Below are 19,474 nucleotides of genomic sequence, written 5' to 3' on the forward strand. Positions count from 1 at the left end.
GGAGGCGGAGGCTGCGGGAGCGAGCTGCGGTCCCTGTCCCGCGATCCGCTGGCAGACGGGACTCCGTGTCGGGCGGACCCGGGGCTGCGGTCGACTGCAGCCAGAGGATGGAGGAAACCAGGCCCCGGCTTCCAGAATCCTCTCCCAGTGGACCCCCCCCCCCAACCGACCCCCAGCAACACACGTGACGGTACGTGGGCAGCACCCACCGCCAGCGAAGCTTGTCAGAGACCCCGCGCCCAGCGTTGGCGCTGGGGGCCGGTCACACGGCCACCCTCTGCCTGGCGCGGACCAAGCCTCGGCTCCCGGAAGGAGAGCAGTGCTCAGCATAAAGCGGTGTTTGAACCAGGAATTTAGAAACCGCGGCCACGGTTTCCAGTAGGGAATGGCGGGAGCACCCCAGATCCCTGGTGCCGGCCGAGCACCCGCCCCACAAGCAGGCCTTTCCGAGACGGCTGTGCTCACACGCGTGTGCGCAGAGCCTGACGGACAGGAGGCTCTGAGGTCTGGGGGCGCCGTCACCGACAGCAGGAGGCTGGGGCCCGGTCGGGGCCGTGAATGGCCAGGGGCGGGTCAGAGGTCAGCGATGAGCGCAGAGGAGGGCTGGAGGAGCCGCCAGAGGCGGTAAGGACAGCCTTGCAGAGAGGGTGGCCCGTCCTGGAGGGGCCGGTGAGTCCAGAAGGCTCCACAAGGGGGCGTGCCACCGGCCCCTCCCCCGCGTCTGTAGGTCCCCGCTTCCCTGGGTGGGGGTCTCGCCACCACCTGCCACGGCCAGAGTAGGTGGGAAGCCGTGTGACTCAAACCTCCTTCTGCTGCGGGAGGTGAGGCGGCTGGTCCCCGTTCCCCCGTGGCCGGTCTCTGCGTGGGGTCTAGTCGGGGAGTGCGCTGGGGGGCACGCAGGTTGTAGGGACTTTCCTTTCCCTAAATGAGGTGGGACGACCCTGCAGGGTTTTTCAACCGGTGCAGCGGGTCCGCGGTCCGCTTCCTCCCACCCATGCAGCTCACGCCTGGCAGGGCGGCCTGGCGGGGTGGGGCTGGGGGACGGCGAGCGGGCTTGGCCCCTGGTTGTCTTGCCATCAGGGGGAGGACCGACGGGCTTTGCTGGTGGACCAGGTCAGGTGCGGTGCCCAGGCCGACCCAGCAGCCGAAGGGATGGGCGTGTGTGTGGTCAGATGTCCAGGTGCAGAAGCGGGTGGGGAGGTCGAGGCCCAGTGTCGGAAATGCGGCTTTGTGGACAGCCGTGTGGAGGTGTGTGCTGGGCAGTTAACACGGGATTCTGGAGAAACCCAGGGGTGAAGCGCACCCCTGCCCCGGGGAGTGTGCAGATGGTGAAATGCCTTCAAAGCCACGAGACCAGCTGGGCCACCGTGGGACTGAATGTTGACAGAGGAGGAGTGGGTCCGGGGTCCCCAGGTTCCGATGCGAGGGGGCTGCCGATCAGGGGGTCCCACCCAAGAGGAGGAGCCAGCTGGCGGGAGAGGAAGGGGCACCCAGAGCCAGGCAGAGAGGCCGTTCGGGGGCTGATGGGGTTGTTGACCAGGCGTGGGGGGCCCCGGGGCCGGCTGCAGGGCCGGGGCGGCTTCTGGAGGGGCCCGGGCCGGAACCTGGCGGTGAAGGCTCGAGAGGGAGCGGCGGGCAGTGGACGTGGCCCCGAGGGTTTCGGTTTGCGGGGCACGGGGACGTGGGCCAAGAGAGGGCGGGAAGGTGGGGGACTTTGGGCTTTGCTTACGCTCATGGGAGCAGAAGGGGTCGGCTGCTGGAGTTGACGAAAGTGCCGGGGGCCTCGCTGTCCCGGCCCTGGAGGCATCAGCCCTGGGCTGCCCTGGGGTCCTCGGTTAACCTTCGTGATCTGCTGAAGACGCGCCTCCAGAGCCTGTCACACGGGGGTTGGGGCTTCGGCATGTGGATCTGGGGGCACACGGGCATTCGGTCCGCGGCAGTGACTGACTTCCCCAGAAGAGTTGTCACTTGAGCTCAGCCGGTGCGCGCGCTCAGGCTGGAGCTCAGGTGGAAGCCTGTCTTGTGTTTAACGCGTAAACATGGCCCTCCCGCCCCCAGGGTGCCCTCCTCCCTTCTGGACTTCGATGCCAAGAGAGAGACGAGGCCGGAGCCTTGCTGGGTGGGTCTGCTGGCCGCCCCGGGCACCGCGCCTCCGGACCCTCCCCGACTCCGAGCTGCTGACAGCTCCCGAGGCAGCGGGGGAGGCACACAGTAAGAGGGACCCCTGGGGTGCAGGGAAGGGACCCCGCCCAGGGCAGCACCAGGGACTTAACGTCCCTCTCTGGTGCCCTGGGGGCCTCGCTCCTTGGTAGGAGTCAGGAGAAGCTGAACAGCAGGAGAAGGTCACTTGTGTGGGTGGAAGCTGGAGGGGCCAAGTGCTCCCGGGACTGGGGAGGACGGGCAGGGGGAGGACGGGCAGGACCAGGGGGGAGGACGGACAGGACCAGGGGGGAGGACAGGCAGGACCAGGGGGAGGACGGACAGGACCAGGGGGAGGCCGGCAGGACCAGGGGGAGGACAGACAGGACCTGGGGGAGGACGGCAGGACCAGGGGGGAGGACGGACAGGACCAGGGGGAGGATGGACAGGACCAGGGGGGAAGACGGGCAGGACCGGGGGGAAGGACGGGCAGGACCAGGGGGGAGGATGGACAGGACCAGGGGGAGGACGGCAGGACCAGGGGGAGGACGGGCAGGACCAGGGGGGAGGACGGACAGGACCGGGGGGAGGATGGACAGGACCAGGGGGAGGATGGACAGGACCAGGGGGGAAGATGGGCAGGACCGGGGGGAAGGACGGGCAGGACCAGGGGGAGGATGGACAGGACCAGGGGGAGGACGGCAGGACCAGGGGGAGGACGGGCAGGACTAGGGGGGAGGATGGACAGGACCAGGGGGGAGGATGGACAGGACCAGGGGGAGGATGGACAGGACCAGGGGGGAAGACGGGCAGGACCGGGGGGAAGGACGGGCAGGACCGGGGGGGAGGATGGACAGGACCAGGGGGAGGACGGCAGGACCAGGGGGAGGACGGGCAGGACCAGGGGGAGGACGGGCAGGACCAGGGGGGAGGACGGACAGGACCAGGGGGAGGACGGCAGAACCGGGGGGAGGACGGGCAGGACCAGGGGGGAGGACGGGCAGGACCAGGGGGGAGGACGGGCAGGACCAGGGGGAGGATGGACAGGACAAGGGGAAAGATGGACAGGACCAGGGGGAGGACAGACAGGACCAGGGGGAGGACGGCAGGACCAGGGGGAGGACAGACAGGACCAAGGGGAAGACGGCAGGACCAGGGGGAGGACGGATAGGGGGAGGACGGCAGGACCAGGGAGAGGATGACAAGACCAGGGGGAGGCCGGCAGGACCAGGGGGAGGACAGACAGGACCAGGGGGAAGACGGCAGGACCAGGGGGAGGACGGCAGGACCAGGGGGAGGACGGACGGGGTGGGGGAAGGGTGTCCTTGTGCTGGTGTTGAGCGTGTGCTTGGGAGCATTGCCGTGTGTGCCTGGCGACACCGGCAGGGGCGGGACCCTCAGAGGCCACGACCAGGAGGTTCAGGCGCGAGGGGCAGGGCGAGGAATGGCCTTGTGGGGGGGTGGTGGGCCTGGGGAGCCAGCGGACACCTGCCACCGTCCAGAGGGCAGGCGAGAGAACACAGTGGAGGGAGGGTGTCCCGCGGCCGCCGTGACAGCGGACTCTCGACGACAGCGTGCTGCACAGGCCTCGGGTTGTGGGGAGGGCTGGTTCCCCCTGGAGGCTGGCGGGAGAATCCCTTGCCTGCTGTCTCCAGCTCCTGGAGGCGCCCAGCTGCTTGGCTCGCTCCCCCCTCCCCCCTGCCCCCCCCCCCCCCCGCAAAGCCAGCGGGCAGCCTCCCTGCGTCTTTCCCCCTCTGCTCGCGGCCCCCTGGCTCTGGCCCCTGCCTCCCTCCTACACCACTCAGCACGTTCGTGACTTCGTTCAGGGCCCACCTGGTAATCCAGGTCAAAACCTCCCCGCGAGGGGCGCCGGGGGGCCCCTTCGGTTAAGCATCCGACCCTGGATCTCAGCTCAGATCAGGGTCTCCCGCTTTGTGGGATCGAGCCCCGCGTCAGGCCCTGTGATGGCACAGAGCGGGGCCCGGTTGGGATCCCCTCTGTCCCTGTCTCTCTCTCTCTCTGCTCCTCCCCCCTCACATGCACCCGCTCGCTCGCCCTCTCTCGAAAACACCGCCACCATCTCGCCTCAGGGGCCTCGACTCAATTGTGCGAAGTCCTTTTTGCCCACGGGTCACGCGTTCTCGCGTTCTGGGTATAGGGTGGGGTGACTGGGGGCCGTCTTCCGCCCGCCGCAGGGGTATCTGGGAGGGGTGCTGACAGCTGTGGAGGGGGCCCTCCCTCCTAAGGACCTCACCCCTCGGTCCCACGTCCCGCCGGCCCCGGCCCCGCCCTCCAGACGCGCTCCTCCCGCCTGGATGCTGGCCATTCCCGAATCGGTCTCCTGGCCCCGACGCCTTCCCGGGCGGCTCGAGTGCCTCCCCCGGTCGCCTGCCGCCTCCGCCCTTTGTGGACCGACCGCTGCAGCAGGCCACCCTCCTCCGAGACCCTGCAGCCCGCCGAGCTCTGGCTCCGGGCGTGTTCGCCCGGGACCGGACCCCAGGCGGGCCGCACGGCGCCTCGGCTCAGCCGCGTGGACGCCGTGTGCTCTGTCCCCGCAGCCTCCTCGGCTACCTGACCAAGTACGACTGCTCCAGCGCGGACATCAACCCCATAGGCGGCATCAGCAAGACGGACCTCAGGGCCTTCGTCCACTTCTGCCTCGAGCACTTCCAGCTCCCCGCCCTGGAGGGGTGAGTGCCACCCTCCAGACGGGCCCTCCGCGCCTGGCACCGCCCCCTCCCACGCCTCCCTGCCGCCTGACCACCACAGCCCTGCCCTCAGCGGGCACCTGGGGTCCCGCGGCCAGGCCGGCGCCTTCGGGCGGGGGCTCCCCCAGACCCCCTGGCCGTGGGGCGGCACCCGGGGACCGTTCTGGGGATCCCGGCGGCTAGATGCTCCCGGGCACCCCGCGGCGCCCAGGCCGGCCCCACAAGAAAGCATGACCCGTCCCCACGTGCAGGGCGCTCAGCGGAGCAGCCCCGTGTGGGGGCTCCCGCCGTCCGCTCCCGCCTCGGGGCGTGGAGCCCCCCCCCCGGCATCCACACCCGTCTCCCCGGGCAAGCCCAGCACCGCCAGCCCCGGCCCGGCCGTGCTCATGTGACGAGGGTGGGAGGGGGGGGCGTTGCCGGGGACTGGCCGGGGCACCGGGGACGGCCGGTGCGGGGTTTTCCCGCGGGGCTCACGAGCGCCCAGGCAGCCGTCAGGACTGACGTCTGTGTGTCTCGGCCGCAGCATCCTGGCAGCACCGGCCACCGCAGAGCTGGAGCCCTTGGCCGACGGACGGGTGTCCCAGACGGACGAGGTAGTGGCAGTGGTGGCTCGGTCACCGCGCTCCCTCCCCGTGTCCCCGCTTCCTCGTGTCCGCCGGGCACCTCTGCCGCTTCCTTTGTGCCGCGGGGACCCCTCTCCCATCTCCAGGCTCCTGGCCGGGGAGCCCCGCGCCCGCTGCCGGTCCCGCCGCCGGCCTTTGACGTGCGTTCGACTCGGGCTCCTTGAGGCCGACGCCCACGAGGAGGAGTGAGAGGGGCAGGTCCCTTGCGGGTGGCGGGGGCGCCACCTCGAAAGAAGCGCTCCCGACCCCTCTGTCCGTGCCGGCCCGCGAGCCGTCGGGGCTGGTCGGGGCCGCGCTCTTCCTCCTGTCGCTGCCGGCGCCTTCGTCACGAAGATCGACTTTGCCTCTTCTTCCAAGAGTTTGTGGTTTCAGCTCTCGTATTCAAGTCTGCCACCCGGCGGACTTCGCCGCGTGTGGTGCGGAGGGGACCCGGCTGCAGCCTCGCGCGTGCGGACGGACGGACGTCTCTCCCACCGACTGGCCGGTGCCCGTGGCGTGGAGAGGTGCTTCCGGGCTCCGTTCTGCCGTGTGCGCCCGTCCCTGTCCCGGTGCCACCCGGCCTTGCGGTGAGCTGTGACCCAGGGAAGTGTGGGTCCTCCGACGGCGCTCCTCTTCTTCAGCCCATTTCTGGCTCTTCTGGGCCCTTTGAGTTTCCGTACGAACTTTGAGTCATTTTCTGCCACGCCCGCAGCTTGGCTTCTGTGGCAGTTGTGTTGAATCCGTAGCTGCGTTTGGTGGCCGTTGGCTCCGTGACCACATTAGGCCTTCTGAGGCTCGAACGGGGGTGTCCTGTTTGCCCCGGGCGTCCGTGTCCGTCAGCGACATTTTGTTGTTCTCAGAGTGTGAGCGTAAGTGGGCCTGGGGGCCCAGTCGGTTCAGCGGCCGACTTCGGCTCAGGTCACGATCTCGCGGTCCGTGAGTTCGAGCCCCGCGTCGGGCTCTGTGCTGACCGCTCGGAGCCTGGAGCTTGTTTCGGATTCTGTGTCTCCCCCTCTCTCTGCCCCTCCCCCGCTCACGCTCTGTCTCTCTCAAAAACAAACGTTAAAAAATTTATTTCCAGATATTTTATTTTCCTCATTCTATCGTAAATGGAATTGTTTTCCTAATTTGATCGTTGGGTGGCTCATTGCCAGTGTACGGGAATGATTTTCCGCACTGCCTTTCTGTCTCAGTCTCACTGGTCTCCCCTCCAGTCCGTACGTCCCCTCTGTCCGCGTGCTCGAGGCTTGGCGTGTGCCTCCTCCCGCGTGTTGTCAGAAGGCGGGAGGTTAGGTCACTGATTTGAGATCCTTCTCTTCCTTCCTTCCTTCCTTCCTTCCTTCCTTCCTTTCTTTCTTAAAAAATATTTATTTTGAGAGAGAGACCAGGGGAGGAGCAGAGAGAGGGGGAGACAGAGAATCCCAGGCAGGCTCCGAGCTGTCAACACAGAGTGCGACCGATGTGGGGCTCGATCCCACAAACCGTGAGATCATGACCTGAGCCGAGATCAAGAGTGGGACCCTTAACCAACTGAGCCCCAGGCGCCCCGAGATCTTTTTCTTTCCGAATGCAGGTGTTTACGACTATAAACTCCTCCCTCACTGCTGTCCTTCTGTGTTGTATAAGTCCAGCCACATCATTTTCTTTCATCTCCAAGTATTTCCTAGTTTTCCTCATGATTTCTTCTCTCACCCCCTGTTTACTCGAGAGTGTGTGGTTTAATTCCCGCCTATTTGCGAGTTTCCAAAGTTTCTTTCTGTTACTGAACGTGCAATTCTCTTCCTTTCCGGTTGGAGAGCATACTTTGGGCAATTCGGTGGTTTAAAATTCATCGAGGCCAGTTTTCTGGCCTGGCATTTGGTCTGTCCTGGAGAATGTTCCATGTGCCTCGAGGAGAACGTGGAACGTGTGCTGTGTGGTCATTGGGCAGAATGTTCCAGAGATGTCTTTTAGGTCTAGTTGGTTTCCAGCATTCAAGTTTTCATCTCCTTGGTGGTTTCTTTGTCTAGTTTTGTACATTATGGAAAGTGAGGAATTAAAGTCTCCAATGATTACGGTTGAACTTAAGGAATTAAAATGTCATTGCCAGCAAATATTCATCTCCCGCCAAAGAGAGCGGTAAAAGAAGTCCACGGCAAAGACCCACTAAGCACTGGGACTTGGTGGTGAACCGGCGGGACGTGGCCATTTATGTGAGTCCCTGGGACAGACAAGCGGGAAGTAACCATGATGGTCCCCGGTGGTCCCAGTGCTGCCGTCGACCCCGGAGACCCGATGGTGGCAGTGTCCCTCGGAAGGGGTCAGGACAGGCTTCCCCAAGGAGGTGACGTTGGAGCTGAGGCCCGAGGGAAGGCCAGGGTGGGCAGTGGGGAGCAGGAGGGAGGGCCTGGTCCTGGGTCCTGCGGGCCCTGGTCGGAGGGGAGGCTGTCCCGCTGTGCCACGAAATGCCAGCGTCAGGGGACCTGAGAAGTGCTGGCTTGTGTGAGCCTCGGTGTGGGGCTGGCTCTCGTGGGGCGCCCTGGGGCCATGGGGGTGTCGGGCCTGACGTGGGTCCTGGCATCACCCCCCAGGGCCGCCGTGACCGAGCGCCGCGGGCGGATGGCTTACACAGAGGCACCACGTCGGTGTCGGCAGAGCCCTGCTCCTCCCAGAGGCTCTGGGGGACGGTCCTGCCTCTTGGTCCCGCTTCCGGGGCTTCCCGGGCCGTGTCGCGCCGCCCCAGCCTCCGCCTTCATCGTCACACAGCTTTTCCTCCGCGAGCGTTGTTCCAACCCCACGTCCGGGGCCATCTCGCCTCGGCCTCCTTCGCTTAGTTGCGTCTACACAGACCTATTTCCCCAAATACGCACCCAGTGTGCCGCCCCCGGGGCCTAGAACGCGCACAGGTCTCCAGCCGGGGCCGCTCTCCTGTCCCTCCCAGCCCTCAAAACCCGGTCTGGATCTTTTCTTCCGAAGGCCCGCTGTGTCGCTGGCGGTGAGGGGGAGCGAGCCCCCGCGTCCGCCCCTAGCCTTTGGGGCCACGTCCCTCCCCCGGGCGTCCGGTGCCGCGGGCCCAGCGGTGCTCTCCCCTTCCTCCGCAGGAAGACATGGGCATGACGTACGCGGACCTGTCCGTCTACGGCAGACTCCGGAAGGTCGCCAAGACCGGGCCCTATGGCATGTTCTGCAAGCTCGTCAGCCTGTGGAAAGACGTGTGTTCCCCGCGGCAGGTACACCGTGGGCACGTCCCACGGAGGGAAGCCGGCGGGACGGTCCCCGTGCAGGGACCGTTTGGCGGGAGTGAGTCAGCACAGTGTGGCCTCCAGGGGTAGCCCTCTGACAACCCCCAGTTGTCTCTTAACCTGAGCAGGGCCCGACGCCCCTGCCCGCTGTCCCGCCCGCGGTCAGGCCCGTCGGGGCTCATGCGGTGGTTCCCACGGAACCGCCTGGAAGCCTCGTGCGGTGTATCTTCCCGGGCCCCTGCCGGGGTCTCCTGACCCTGCGTCCGGGGGCGCTAGAGTCGGGAGCCGACACGTTACAGCTCAGCCACCCGTGCTGTGCGGCCACCAGCGCTCGTCCGCTGCCCCCGGGGGCGGGGGGGGGGGGGGGTCCCGTGGGGCCGTCAGCTTGCGCCTTGCGGCGTGACGCGGCTGAGGGCCCCGGGCCTTCGCAGCCTTGCGAGCCCGAGGGTCCGCGTGTTCCTTGCCTACCAGGTGGCTGACAAGGTGAGGTGGTTTTTCTGCAAGTACTCCATGAACAGGCACAAGATGACCACGCTCACACCCGCGTACCACGCGGAAAGCTACAGCCCCGACGACAACAGGTTCGACCTGCGGCCGTTTCTCTACAACACCAGCTGGCCCTGGCAGTTCCGGTGCATAGAGGCCCAGGTGCGTCGGGCGACGAAGGGGCTTCTCCGCGAGCCACGGCTGCGGGGGGAACGCCGGCTCGCTGCCGCTTTACGTTCGCGGCCCCGGCTTCGCGAAGTGCAAGTACGTTTCGGGTCGGCGGGCGCTGTGCCTGGTGCTGCGTCCCTCGCGTGGGTAGCCGTGGGCACCTTGGGCCAGTCGCCACCCCTCGCGGACGACTCGAGGGTCCAGATGGTTTCATGCCTTCTGAAACCACTGTGCCTCTCCTTTCTGGTTCTGGTTAATTGATAGAGTGAGGAAAGATTAATAAAAGCAAGTGTGGGCCCTTCCCGCCTTCTCCTCTCCAAGGCCAAGCACGGGAGCAGGGCCAAGGGCACTTCGGGCACAGGTAGTAACGGCCCGAGAGAGGGACAGGCGGCCAGCAGGGAGCCCTCGGGTGCACAGAACACGATGTTGTGATGATACGGCGTTGAGCCAGAGAGCGCGGCGGGCTGGAAGGACACGCTGTGTACCGGGTGGCCGAGGCAGGCGCCCCTGCAGATGACGTATCCGCAGGATGGACCCCGGGTCACACTGCACGTCCGGGCCGCGGGCGAGGGGTCACCCCAGGGACAGCGGGCCTTGGCCGCAGACATTTCTGGTTGTCGTGCCCGGGGTGGGTTCTGTGCCACCGGCATCTAGCGGGCAGAGTGCAGGGACGCTGCTGGCATCCTGCCGGGGACAGCCCAGCCTCCAGACGAGGAGTTGGGGGAGGCGGGGCTTGGCTCCCCCGGGGGCGCTCAGTGGTGGGGTCCCCCAGATCAGGAATGGGGTTTGGAGGCCACGCAGCCAAGTAACGGGCAAACGTAGACCCCTCCGAGGACGCATGTGGGCAGATGCAACTCTCCATGGCATCCTCGTCCAGCAGGGACCCCCGCGATGCGCTGAGGCGCGTCCTGCCAGACTTGCCCAGTGCACGTGCTCTGCGCCCTTCCCACGTCTTTGCACATCGTGGGGACTGCCTCGCAGCTGCTCGTCCAGTCCCGCGACGGCCCCCCTAGCTGGGTGTGAACCGGCGTGTTCCATGGCGTGGTTGTGAGCGTCCAGCCGTGGACGTGCGCGTGGCTTCTCCATCTAGGTGCTGCGGCTCGAGAGCAGAGGCTGTCAGGACCTGGATGGCGTGGACTGACGCCCCCCCCCCCCCCGAGGCTTCCACCTCGCCGGTGACGGTGCGCCCAGAACGGTGTGCCAGCGTCTCCCTCCACGCCTCGAGGGGGCGGGATCTTGCTCTGGTTCCTTAAAAAAGACTCAAATAAAGAGCGTGTGATTTCTGGGACCTGAGTCCGTTACCTTGTGGGGTGAGGGTCCTGTCCTGGGCCCCCCTCAGTTCCACAGCCTCCCTGGTGCAGAGCGAAGCCCGGCTGGGAGGGGCCCCACACCACCCGGGAGGGGGCAGAGGCGGCTTGGGGTGTGTGCTGATCTGCCCCTGCCCAAAGCCTCACCCGGGAAAAGAAACTGGTTAGCAAGAAAAGGAATTTTTTGGTTAACGTGCAGAGCAGCGCAGGGCTTGGGAAGGCTTCAGGTCTGGCTGGATCCAGGGTATGCACATGTCCTTAGAACTTGGTTCTCTCCTCCCCGCGGCCCCGCTCGGCTCCTCTCTGCCTCCGCGGGCTTCCTTCATGCTGCCCATCAGGGTGCTTTGGCCCCAGCCTCACAAGCTCCCATGTTTGAATCCAGCAGGAAGTTTGCTCAGTTGGGTCAGGTGCCCATCCCTGAACCAGTTAGTTAAAGCATCAGGGTCCCCTCCCCCCCCCCCCCCCCCGCCGCCACCAGAGGACCAGGAGGTGTTACAGAAGTAGGAAGAATGAATGGAGAGTCCCAAACAGCACACGCCCCTCCCGTACCTACCTACCCCTCCTGGGCTCCGATGGCTCTGTCCTCACCTCCTTCTAAGGGGACCTTTCCTGGGCTGCTGCCACGGGCTCTGGGCCCACGAAGCCTGTGGGTGGGCCTTCCCCTCACCTTCCCACAGTGACAGCGAGGCCACTAAATATTAATCAGGCTGCACTGAAGGTGTAGGCCCCAGCAGAGGGGGTGACACATTTCTCCCCTTTCCCAAGGCCGCCACCGTGAGACGGTGTCCATGCCTGGAGTCCAGGACCCCTGCAGACCGAGGAGCAAAACAGCCACTCCTCCCCACCCCCCAGAGGCCCTTTATCTCGTGACGTAAGCCAACATACAGACGACCTTTCACACAGCGAGGCAAAGCCGTTTACTGCTCGTGATCTGATCGGTATTCCCCAGAAGCCTTGGCCTTGGAGACCCAAACCCCGCTCTGAATGTCTGAGTCCCCTTAAATCCGTATGTTGAAGTCCTAGCCCCCAAGGCGATGGCGTTAGCAGGCGGGGCCTCCGGCAGGTGATCGGCTCATGAGCGGAGAGCCCCTCGCATCAACCAGCACCCTGGCCCCAGAACCGGGAGAGATTAGCACCTGGTGATAACAAGACACCATTAAGGTGACTCTCCTAAAGCAGAGAGGCAGTTTTGTTTCCGGGGAGAGCTCGGTCCTCCCCCCACCAGGGAGGATCCAGAAACAAACACCTGCCGGTAACGCTGTTCTTGGCACTGACGTGGCCTCCGTGCGCCGGTGGGTGTCGCCCTCGCCCGGGGCTAGTTTCCGGCACAGCTGGTGAGCGGGCGCTTTTGGCCCGTGGGGGTGGGCCCAGGAGATGTGAGCGTGGGGTCAGCAGCTGAGGCAGGGACCCTCACGTCACAGCATCACCCTCTGAGAGGACGGCTACCAAGGGTGACACTCTTTGTTTGGGCCTTGTCACCCCACAGGTGTCGCGGGCGGGACTGGCACCTTGCTGACTCCCTGGGGAGGGGACGGCACACCATGGAACATCCTCGGGCCCAGTCACAGTGTCCTTGCAGTTACGGGGTGGCGTGCCCCAGTTACAGGGTCATGTCCCCCCAGAGGTAGGGTCGTGTCCCCCCAGTTATAGGGTAGTGACCCCCCCCCCCAGTTATAGGCTGGTCACCAGAGCCCAGCTAATGAGAAGCTGGCGGTCCCTCTCGGCAGCCAAAAGCCTGTGTCTGAGGGATGCTGGCTTTCTTCAGCCCCATCACAGACCAGACCCAGCCTGCTTCCTAGAGAAGATGAGACCTCACCTCAGACAGGGCCCACCCAGGATCTCAGGAGACTCCTCACGTCCCGGGGACGCTCCTAAGAGCCACGAGCCCCTAGAGCCTTTCTTGCCACCAGAAGGTCCTGAAGCCTTGGCCAAACGTGCGCCTCGACAACAAAAGCGATGGAAGGGACCTCATGAAGACACAAGTCTCCCGGCACCAAGGGTTTATTGAAGCAGCCAAGCCCAGGACCGGCCTTGTGTGGCCCATCCAGGCAGAACTCGGTCCACTAAGATTCGTTTCAGTGGAATTCTAAAGACCAAAGCAGAGTTTGGGAAGACGTTGCATCCAGCAGGGTGAATCCCTCAGAAGTCTGGGAAGAAAAAGTGTCATGAGACCCTAGAACATGCCAGAACAATGGACGAAGGACAAGGGCACGCCATTTGCAAAGGACCGACCCGCGCCCAGAAGAATTTTAGCCGCGTTACTTGCGCAAAGCTGAAAACTTCCAGTCTTGTCGCGGTCAGGCAAAGCCTGGAAGCAGCGACTGTCTGCCGTGGCCAGGCGTGACTCCATCGGTCCCCTCGACACACTTCGGAAGGTCAAGTTGGCAGCGGGCTGCAACGGGCCCGAAGATGCGCCTTTTCACGCGGGGAGTCTGCTCTGGCCGTCTGTCCTCGGTTTTCCTATAAAGGGGAGGCTGTCGCAGGACTCGGCCCGCCGGGGCTTGACCCGGGGGCTCTCCTTCCTGCTGCCGGGGAGGCGTGACTCCCACCAGGGCATCGCCACCCATCAGGGGCCGCCCTCTCCGTTGGGCGGGGCCGGCGCCTCTCCCGGGCTCTGTCTCTTCCCCTGGGGTCCTCCAGAGACCCCCGCGAGGGGCGCCTTCGGCGGCCGCCCCCGAAGGCCGCCGATGAAGAAGTAAACGGCAGGGTTCGCGGTGCTGTTGACGCAAGACAGGAGGACGCTGACGTCATTGAGAGCCTGGCTTTCCACTTTCCATATCAGGAACCTGATGACGCTGAGGGGCACGCCGCACAGAAAGAAGACCAGGGCGGTCAGCAGGACAACCAGGTAGAGCCTTCTGGGCAGGTGAAGGCGGGCGCTGTCGCGGACTTGGCGGAGTAGCAGCAGGCTGGATGTGCCCATGGTGACAAAGAGGACGACGACCCACGCGTCCGTGATAGCCACAAGCGCAGGGCAGAAGCGAGTGGTCGGGCTGGACAGCTGGCCGCAGGCGTGGCCTCTCAGAGTGTTCATCAGAAAGGTCAGAAGCCAGAGGAGGGCGCTCACGCCGGCCGACAGGTGCCTGGGGCAGTGGCACCGGTACCAAATAGGGAAGAGGACGGAGAGGCATCGCTGGAGGCTGATGGCGGTCATGACACCCAGGCCAGTGAAGTAGGACGAGAACCTGAGGACCATAAGGATGCCGGGAAGGTGAAAACAGCGGTGGAGGAAGGGCTTCAGGATTTGGCGTGCGCAGAACACGATCTGCAAGCACAGATGCATGAGATCCGCCGCGGCGAGACTGAGGTTGTAGGCAGAGAAGGGGTTTTTCCTGACGGACGCGCGGATGAGCCAGATTACGGCCCCGTTTCCCACCAACCCGCAGAGGGCCACGACCACCGTGATGGACCGGAGGAGCACCTGGCCGGTCATCCGCGCCCCCGGAGACATCCCTGTGGTGTCGTTGCCGGAACGGTTGACGGCCTCGCAGTAGTGGTCCATGCTGGGGAGGCCGGAGCTCAGGAGGGTCCCGCCGTGCTCCCCTGACCGGCGGGCTCTGGGCGCTCCTGGGCGGGCAAAGACGGAAATGCAGAGTCTCAGGCACGTGAGGAAGTGCCCTGCTCCCCCACCCAGGCCTTCCGTCCCCTTGTCTCTGCTTCCGCTTCCCTCTATCCCCTCCGCCCAACACACACAGCCCCAGCCACAAATGTCCAGCTGTCCTCGGCTCTCCCTAGACCCGGACGGGACAAGCTCTCGGCTTCACCCCCATGGGCTCGGCCCCTTGAGCATCAGCGTGCACCCCTCTTTGACTTCTGCCTCCAGGAAACCGATTTGCTGGATGTCCCCTCCGGGTCAGGCTCCAAGCAGAATGCAGGGGCAGGGGCGGGGGCAGAGGGAGTTGGGGGAACCTGGAATCTGCCCTCAAGGAACCTCGGGTAACGACCATTCACGGGACAGTGTGATAAGGGCCCGAGCACTCACTGGGGAGCAAGAAGGGGCGACCACTTGAGGGCACTGCAGCGGTTTTCAAGACGGGGGGGGTGCGTGAGGCAGAGAAACCGCTGGAGGAAGGGCCAGAGGCCCGGGGACGGAGCGCTCGGCATGGCCGGTTCGGGCCCAGCAGTTGGGGGTTTGAGGGAGAGGACGTGGGCGGGGCGGCGTGGGTCCAGGCAGCCAGCTGGGTGAGCACCCGGGTGGCCCACACGCACCGTCGTCGGCAGTGGGAGCCGTGCCCGAGCCCCTAGGGGGTCTCACGCACCGCCTCTGCCTCAGGGCCCCAGAAAGGCAGACAGCCACCCGAAAATGCTCTGCGGGCCCCAAAGGCGGTGAGTTTTAGTGTCCCCGGAGCTGTGGGGGACAGAAAACGGCTCCCCCCAGAGACTCCCGCGTCCCGATCCCCAGAGCCTGGGACTAGGTTAGGTTGGCAACAGAGAAGGAAGGTGGCTGATCCACTGGCCTTCAAGTAGGGCGGGGGTCCTGGGCCATCCAGGCGGGCCCCCGGGGCAGCCACGGGGTCCTTCTAGGACGGAGGCAGAAGAGGAGCGTCAGAGAGGGTGGCACCGTGGAAGCCGGGGTCAGGAGGCCGTGTTGCGGGCTCTGGAGACGGTGGCAGGGACCGTGAGACCGGGGACACCAGTGGCCTCCGGAAGCCGAGAGACGTCAGGGAGCAGATGGCCCCCTGGAGCTTCCCGAAGGAATGTGGGCCTCGCGGGGGCAAAGCCCGTGAGACCCACCGAGGACCTGGGGCCTCTGGAACCGCCATGTGGCACGTGTGTGCTGTTCGAGGCAGCTGCATGCGGCGGGAACTCGCCGCGGGGCAGTCGGGACGCCCGCGGTGACCCATCGCCACTGGGGGGGGGGGGGCGCAGGCTCCTGCCTCCCAGCGCCGGGTTCCTCAGCTGCCCCTCCCTCGATTTCCCAGCCTTCCCTTGGTCCTTGCTCAGGCTTCTTCGGCCCCTCTCCTCTCTCCTTCCCCCAAATGCTGCTGTCTTCCCAGCCGCTTTCCTCGAAAAGTGCCTTTTCTCTTTGAGATGCCTTTTCCCCCCAGCTGACTCATCAGACTGCCCACCGATGACACCAAGTATAAGAAACCCCCCCAAACCCCCGCTCTTCACGGCGCGTTTCTTAGGTCTACAAGTTACGGAGCCACACGGAACCCGGCCCCTCAGATCCGACGTGTGGGGAGCTCCGGAGGCACCCGGTGCGGCGGGGGGGGGGGGGGGGGGGGGGGCGGGGCCGCACTTTGGCTTCCTGCTCAACCCCCCACGCCCAGCCAGTGGGTGCCTTCGTGCAACACACTAGATCGCTCTGTGCCTCGGGTTTTCACCTGACGCGGGGGTTGGCAAACCTTTTCCGTAAAGAGCCAGATAGAGCAAATATTACAGGCTTTGCAGGCCACGCGGTCTCTGCAGAGCTACGAGACTCTGCCCTTGTAGCAGAAAGCAGCCACGGGCAAACACATCGTGTGTGTGCTCTGAGAATGCCTCACTTCCGTGCACTGAAAGTTGAATTGCACGTGATTTTCACGGCCACGAGATACTGTTTTTTGAAAAAAATGTTCCCGGCCATTTCGGGGTGCCTGGGTGGCTCAGTCGGTTGGGCGTCCAGCTCTCGATCACGGATCAGGTTATGCGTGACCTCAGAGCCCGTGGGATCGAGCCCTGCCTCAGGCTTCGCGCTGAGCACGGAGCCTGCTTGAGATTCTCTCTCCCCCTCCGCCCCTCCCCCACTTGTGCTCTCTCCGCCCTCCTCAAAATAAATAAACATTAAAAAAAAAAAAAAAGGAAACGAAAATTTCCCAACCGTTTAAAGACGTAAGACCCATTGTTGCCTCACAGACTGTACAAAAACAGATAAGCGGCAGGATTTGACCCACAGGCAATAGGTTTCCAACTTCCCGTCAGTGGTGATAAAGATCGTGATGTCATCTCCTCACAGGGTTTTTGTGAGGCGGAAACCGCCGAATCCTTACAAGACACTTAGAGCAGTGGCTGGCACATAGTAGGTCCTCTGTGAGCGAGAGCTGTTACTGTGACCGCTGTCAGTATCCTCGACTCCCGCCTGTCCCTCTCTGTCCGACATCCAGGGCACCCGGCGTTTCTCAGCATTGTCCCCATGACGCCTCCAGTCCACCTCCGTGTGGTCACTCATGCTGTGGTCACACTGCGTGTGGTAAGGCCGCACTTCCCGGGCCCGTTGTGCTTGGGTAAAGCCTGGGTGGCTCGGTCGGTTGAGCATCCTCCTGATTTCGGCTCAGGTCATGATGCCAGGGTCATGGGACCGAGCCCTGTGTCAGGCTCTGCACTGAGTGTGGAGCCTGCTTGGGATTCCCTCTCTCTCTCTCTCTCTCTCTCTCTCTGTCTCTCTCAAATTAAAAAAATAAAAAGAATCCTCAGTGGAAGGTCCCTTCTGAATGGATGACCTAGTTCCCGTCTTGAGACCTTCCAGAGCTCCCCCACCGTCCCCCATGGCGACCAGCAATACAGTGGCTGTTCCATCCGCCCGGGGCTCTAAGTAACCGTGTCTTGTAACAGGCGTGGCGTGTGAGTAGAAAACAGAGAAGGAAAATGAAACAAAGAAAAAAACGTTTTAAGACCCTGAGATTTGGGGATTGTTTGTTACCAGGATATAAGCTGGCACGCACCGACGGATATGATTTCCTTCCTCCCACTCCCAGCTCCCCGTCCTGCGTTCACACTCTTGGCCGTCTCTAGCGGCACCCCGCCCCCGCGGATGTCTCCCCCCATCAGCACCCTAGTCCTGCCCTTCCCCTCGTCACACCCTCGGAGGAGGCCTCAGGATAACAACTGCCCCCCGCCCCGCTCACAGCCTGCCTCTTTCTGTTCTGACCCTCCCGTCACACTCTCCGCGCTCCGGCCACCCTGGCTTACCTACAGTGCACGTCTGTCCCATATTCCCTGCCGTCTCCATGACTTTGCATGATGCGCGACCTATACCTCCCTGCAGCCCTGCGGGATCTATGGCCACATCATCCAGGCTCAGCCTGGGAGCCGTCTCCTCCAGGGAGCTTTCCTTAATGCCTCCCTGCTGGCCCTATCTTAGTCTCGTGTTCCCAGAACACTTTCTTTCATCATTGGACCGGTACCAGGAGGACATGACAGCAAGTGACGCGAGTCGGTAAAGATTCCTCAGTTCAGGTGTTTTAAGACTGAAAAGCAGGCTTTGAGGGAAGGAAGTGAGGAGAAGCTCATGAATTCGTTCTTAGGTACGTTGTTTGGGCTGTTGGTAGCCTGTCCAGGCGGCCGTTGGACACGTAGGTTGGAATTTTGGAAGAGCCGTGGTCCAGAGGTGTGAGTTTGGCCAGCATCGTGGTGTAGTGTTGGCCAAAGTCTCTGGGGAGGGTGACCTCCCAGAGTGGAAGGGACCGACCGGGATGGGGAAGAACGCCACTGGGTGTGGAGGCCGAAAAAGGACCAATGGAAGCCCAGTGAAGAGGAAGAAACGGGAGAGGGTGACATCCCAGGATCTGAGGGCAGAGCCCGGACCCAGAGGGGACCACCGGTGCAGCCACAACGTGAACTTGTGACACAAATTAATGGCGGGGTGCCTGGGGGCTCAGTCGGTTAAATGTCGGCTTCGGCTCAGGTCATGATCTCACGGATCGTGGGTTCGAGCCCCGCATCGGGCTCTGTGCCGACGGCTCGGAGCCTGGAGCCTGCTTTGGATTCTGTGTCTCCCTCTCTCTCTGCCCCTCCCCTGCTCGCTCTCTCGCTCTCTCTCTCTCTCAAAAACAAACATTAAAAAAATTTCAAATTAAATTATAAAAAATAAATGACATGAAGAATTTAGCATGGTTTAGGTTGTTTTTGATTCTAGATGTATAATGTGCTGGAAACAACATTCTAATCAAGCAGAGGACATATCACTACACATCAATGTCATCAAAGAAAACTTTTACTTTGCTCACCAAAATGTCCCGGGGTGCTGTCTCCGAGGGGACCCGCTCCCGAAGGCTGGTCGGCGGGCCTGGTGGCTGGAGGACGGTCAGGCCTCCGCCTTCACCGTGACATGCTCGTCCTGGGTCCTAGGCCTCCCGTCTAAGGAGCCGTGTGACCGTCGGCCTCCGTAGCTGTCCAGCTTCAGTCCCCACGTGCCGTGGAGTAGTCCTGCCACAGCGATGGCACGGCACACGTCACTCCATCAAGTGACCGGGTGAGAATGCTGGGGCAGGGGCGGGTGGACAGGGTGGGACACGTATCGGTGAAAACTGGGGGAAAGCCCACCGGAGAACCGGCCAGAGGGTGCAGGGCCGGGGCACCGGGGCTCCCCGCTGAGGTGTCAGACGCAAGCCCGGACGCAGGGAGACATGCTGGGTTCAAGGACCGAGCGATGGCTGAGCAGGGAGGAAATTGCGGGCAGAGGCAGGGGACACCGTAGGAAGCACGGGAGCTCCTTGGCTCCACTGCGGCCCGGGCTCAGCCTTCGGGGGGACACGCAGCGACAAGGGGGACGCGCCAGAGGGCTCTTACCTTGACGCGGGCGCAGGAGCCGGCGGGAGGGGGCGGGCCGGCCTCGGTGTTATCAAGGTGCTGCAGGCCCTGTGTCTTCCTGTGGGGGGGGGCCACGGCCAATCAGGTGCAGGCACCATCTCGGGAGGTATCTCGGTATCTGTTCTGTGTCCTGGCGTTTCCTCCCGTGCGGCCTCGCCCCTGCCCTCACCGTCACCTTCCCTGCGTTCTCGGAGCCACTGTCCCCCTCCGATGCCTTCTCTTCTACAAGCCTCCGCAACACGTTTCCAGGGCGCCCATCATCTCGGGTGACCTTGGAGACTTCATGATAGCGCGCGTGTGTCGGAGGCGAAGCCGTCCCTGGGGGCCCCTCG

At 64.0% G+C, this 19,474-nt stretch overlaps 2 protein-coding genes across 5 annotated transcripts in view; one reads left to right on the forward strand and one right to left on the reverse strand.

Moving 5' to 3' along the window:
• Positions 1-10,606, forward strand: part of NADSYN1 (NAD synthetase 1) — a 36,417-nt gene extending 25,811 nt beyond the window's left edge. Inside the window, exons 17-21 of the mRNA XM_047070902.1 lie at positions 4,698-4,829; positions 5,371-5,440; positions 8,530-8,658; positions 9,142-9,318; positions 10,415-10,606. Of these exons, the coding sequence (XP_046926858.1) occupies positions 4,698-4,829; positions 5,371-5,440; positions 8,530-8,658; positions 9,142-9,318; positions 10,415-10,465 (559 nt within the window). The 3' untranslated portion in view covers positions 10,466-10,606. The remainder of the gene's footprint in view (positions 1-4,697; positions 4,830-5,370; positions 5,441-8,529; positions 8,659-9,141; positions 9,319-10,414) is intronic.
• Positions 10,607-12,616: 2,010 nt separating this feature from the next.
• Positions 12,617-19,080, reverse strand: LOC124506125 (mas-related G-protein coupled receptor member X2-like). 4 transcript variants are annotated; one of them, XR_006960719.1, is made up of 3 exons: positions 16,435-16,913; positions 12,894-14,198; positions 12,617-12,778 (listed from the first exon to the last, which is right to left on the reverse strand). XR_006960719.1 is itself a non-coding variant. In XM_047072139.1 (2 exons), exon 2 carries the CDS (start codon positions 14,131-14,133, stop codon positions 13,198-13,200), a length of 936 nt encoding a protein of 311 aa, XP_046928095.1. In that variant the 5' UTR covers positions 14,134-14,198; positions 18,560-19,080; the 3' UTR covers positions 12,617-13,197. The 4 variants fall into 4 exon arrangements, 3 of the variants coding, with proteins under 3 accessions (XP_046928095.1, XP_046928096.1, XP_046928094.1); XM_047072139.1 differs by lacking the exon at positions 16,435-16,913 and adding an exon at positions 18,560-19,080 and having other exon boundaries at positions 12,617-14,198; XM_047072140.1 differs by having other exon boundaries at positions 12,617-14,198; positions 16,508-16,913.
• Between the last annotated feature and the right edge of the window lie 394 nt (positions 19,081-19,474).

Source organism: Lynx rufus, unplaced genomic scaffold (genome assembly GCF_022079265.1).
Source record: "Lynx rufus isolate CCGP_SWC_20201006 ecotype Redwood Valley unplaced genomic scaffold, mLynRuf1.p SCAF_9, whole genome shotgun sequence".
Taxonomy (NCBI): domain Eukaryota; kingdom Metazoa; phylum Chordata; class Mammalia; order Carnivora; family Felidae; genus Lynx; species Lynx rufus.

Coding starts and splice junctions, on each gene's coding strand:
- LOC124506125 (XM_047072138.1), bottom strand. CDS start 16,456: ATGGGTCTTACGTCTTTAAACG. Junction 14,199..16,434: donor GGGTCTTACGTCTTTAAACG/GTTGGGAAATTT, acceptor TTGCCCGCCCAG/GAGCGCCCAGAGCCCGCCGG.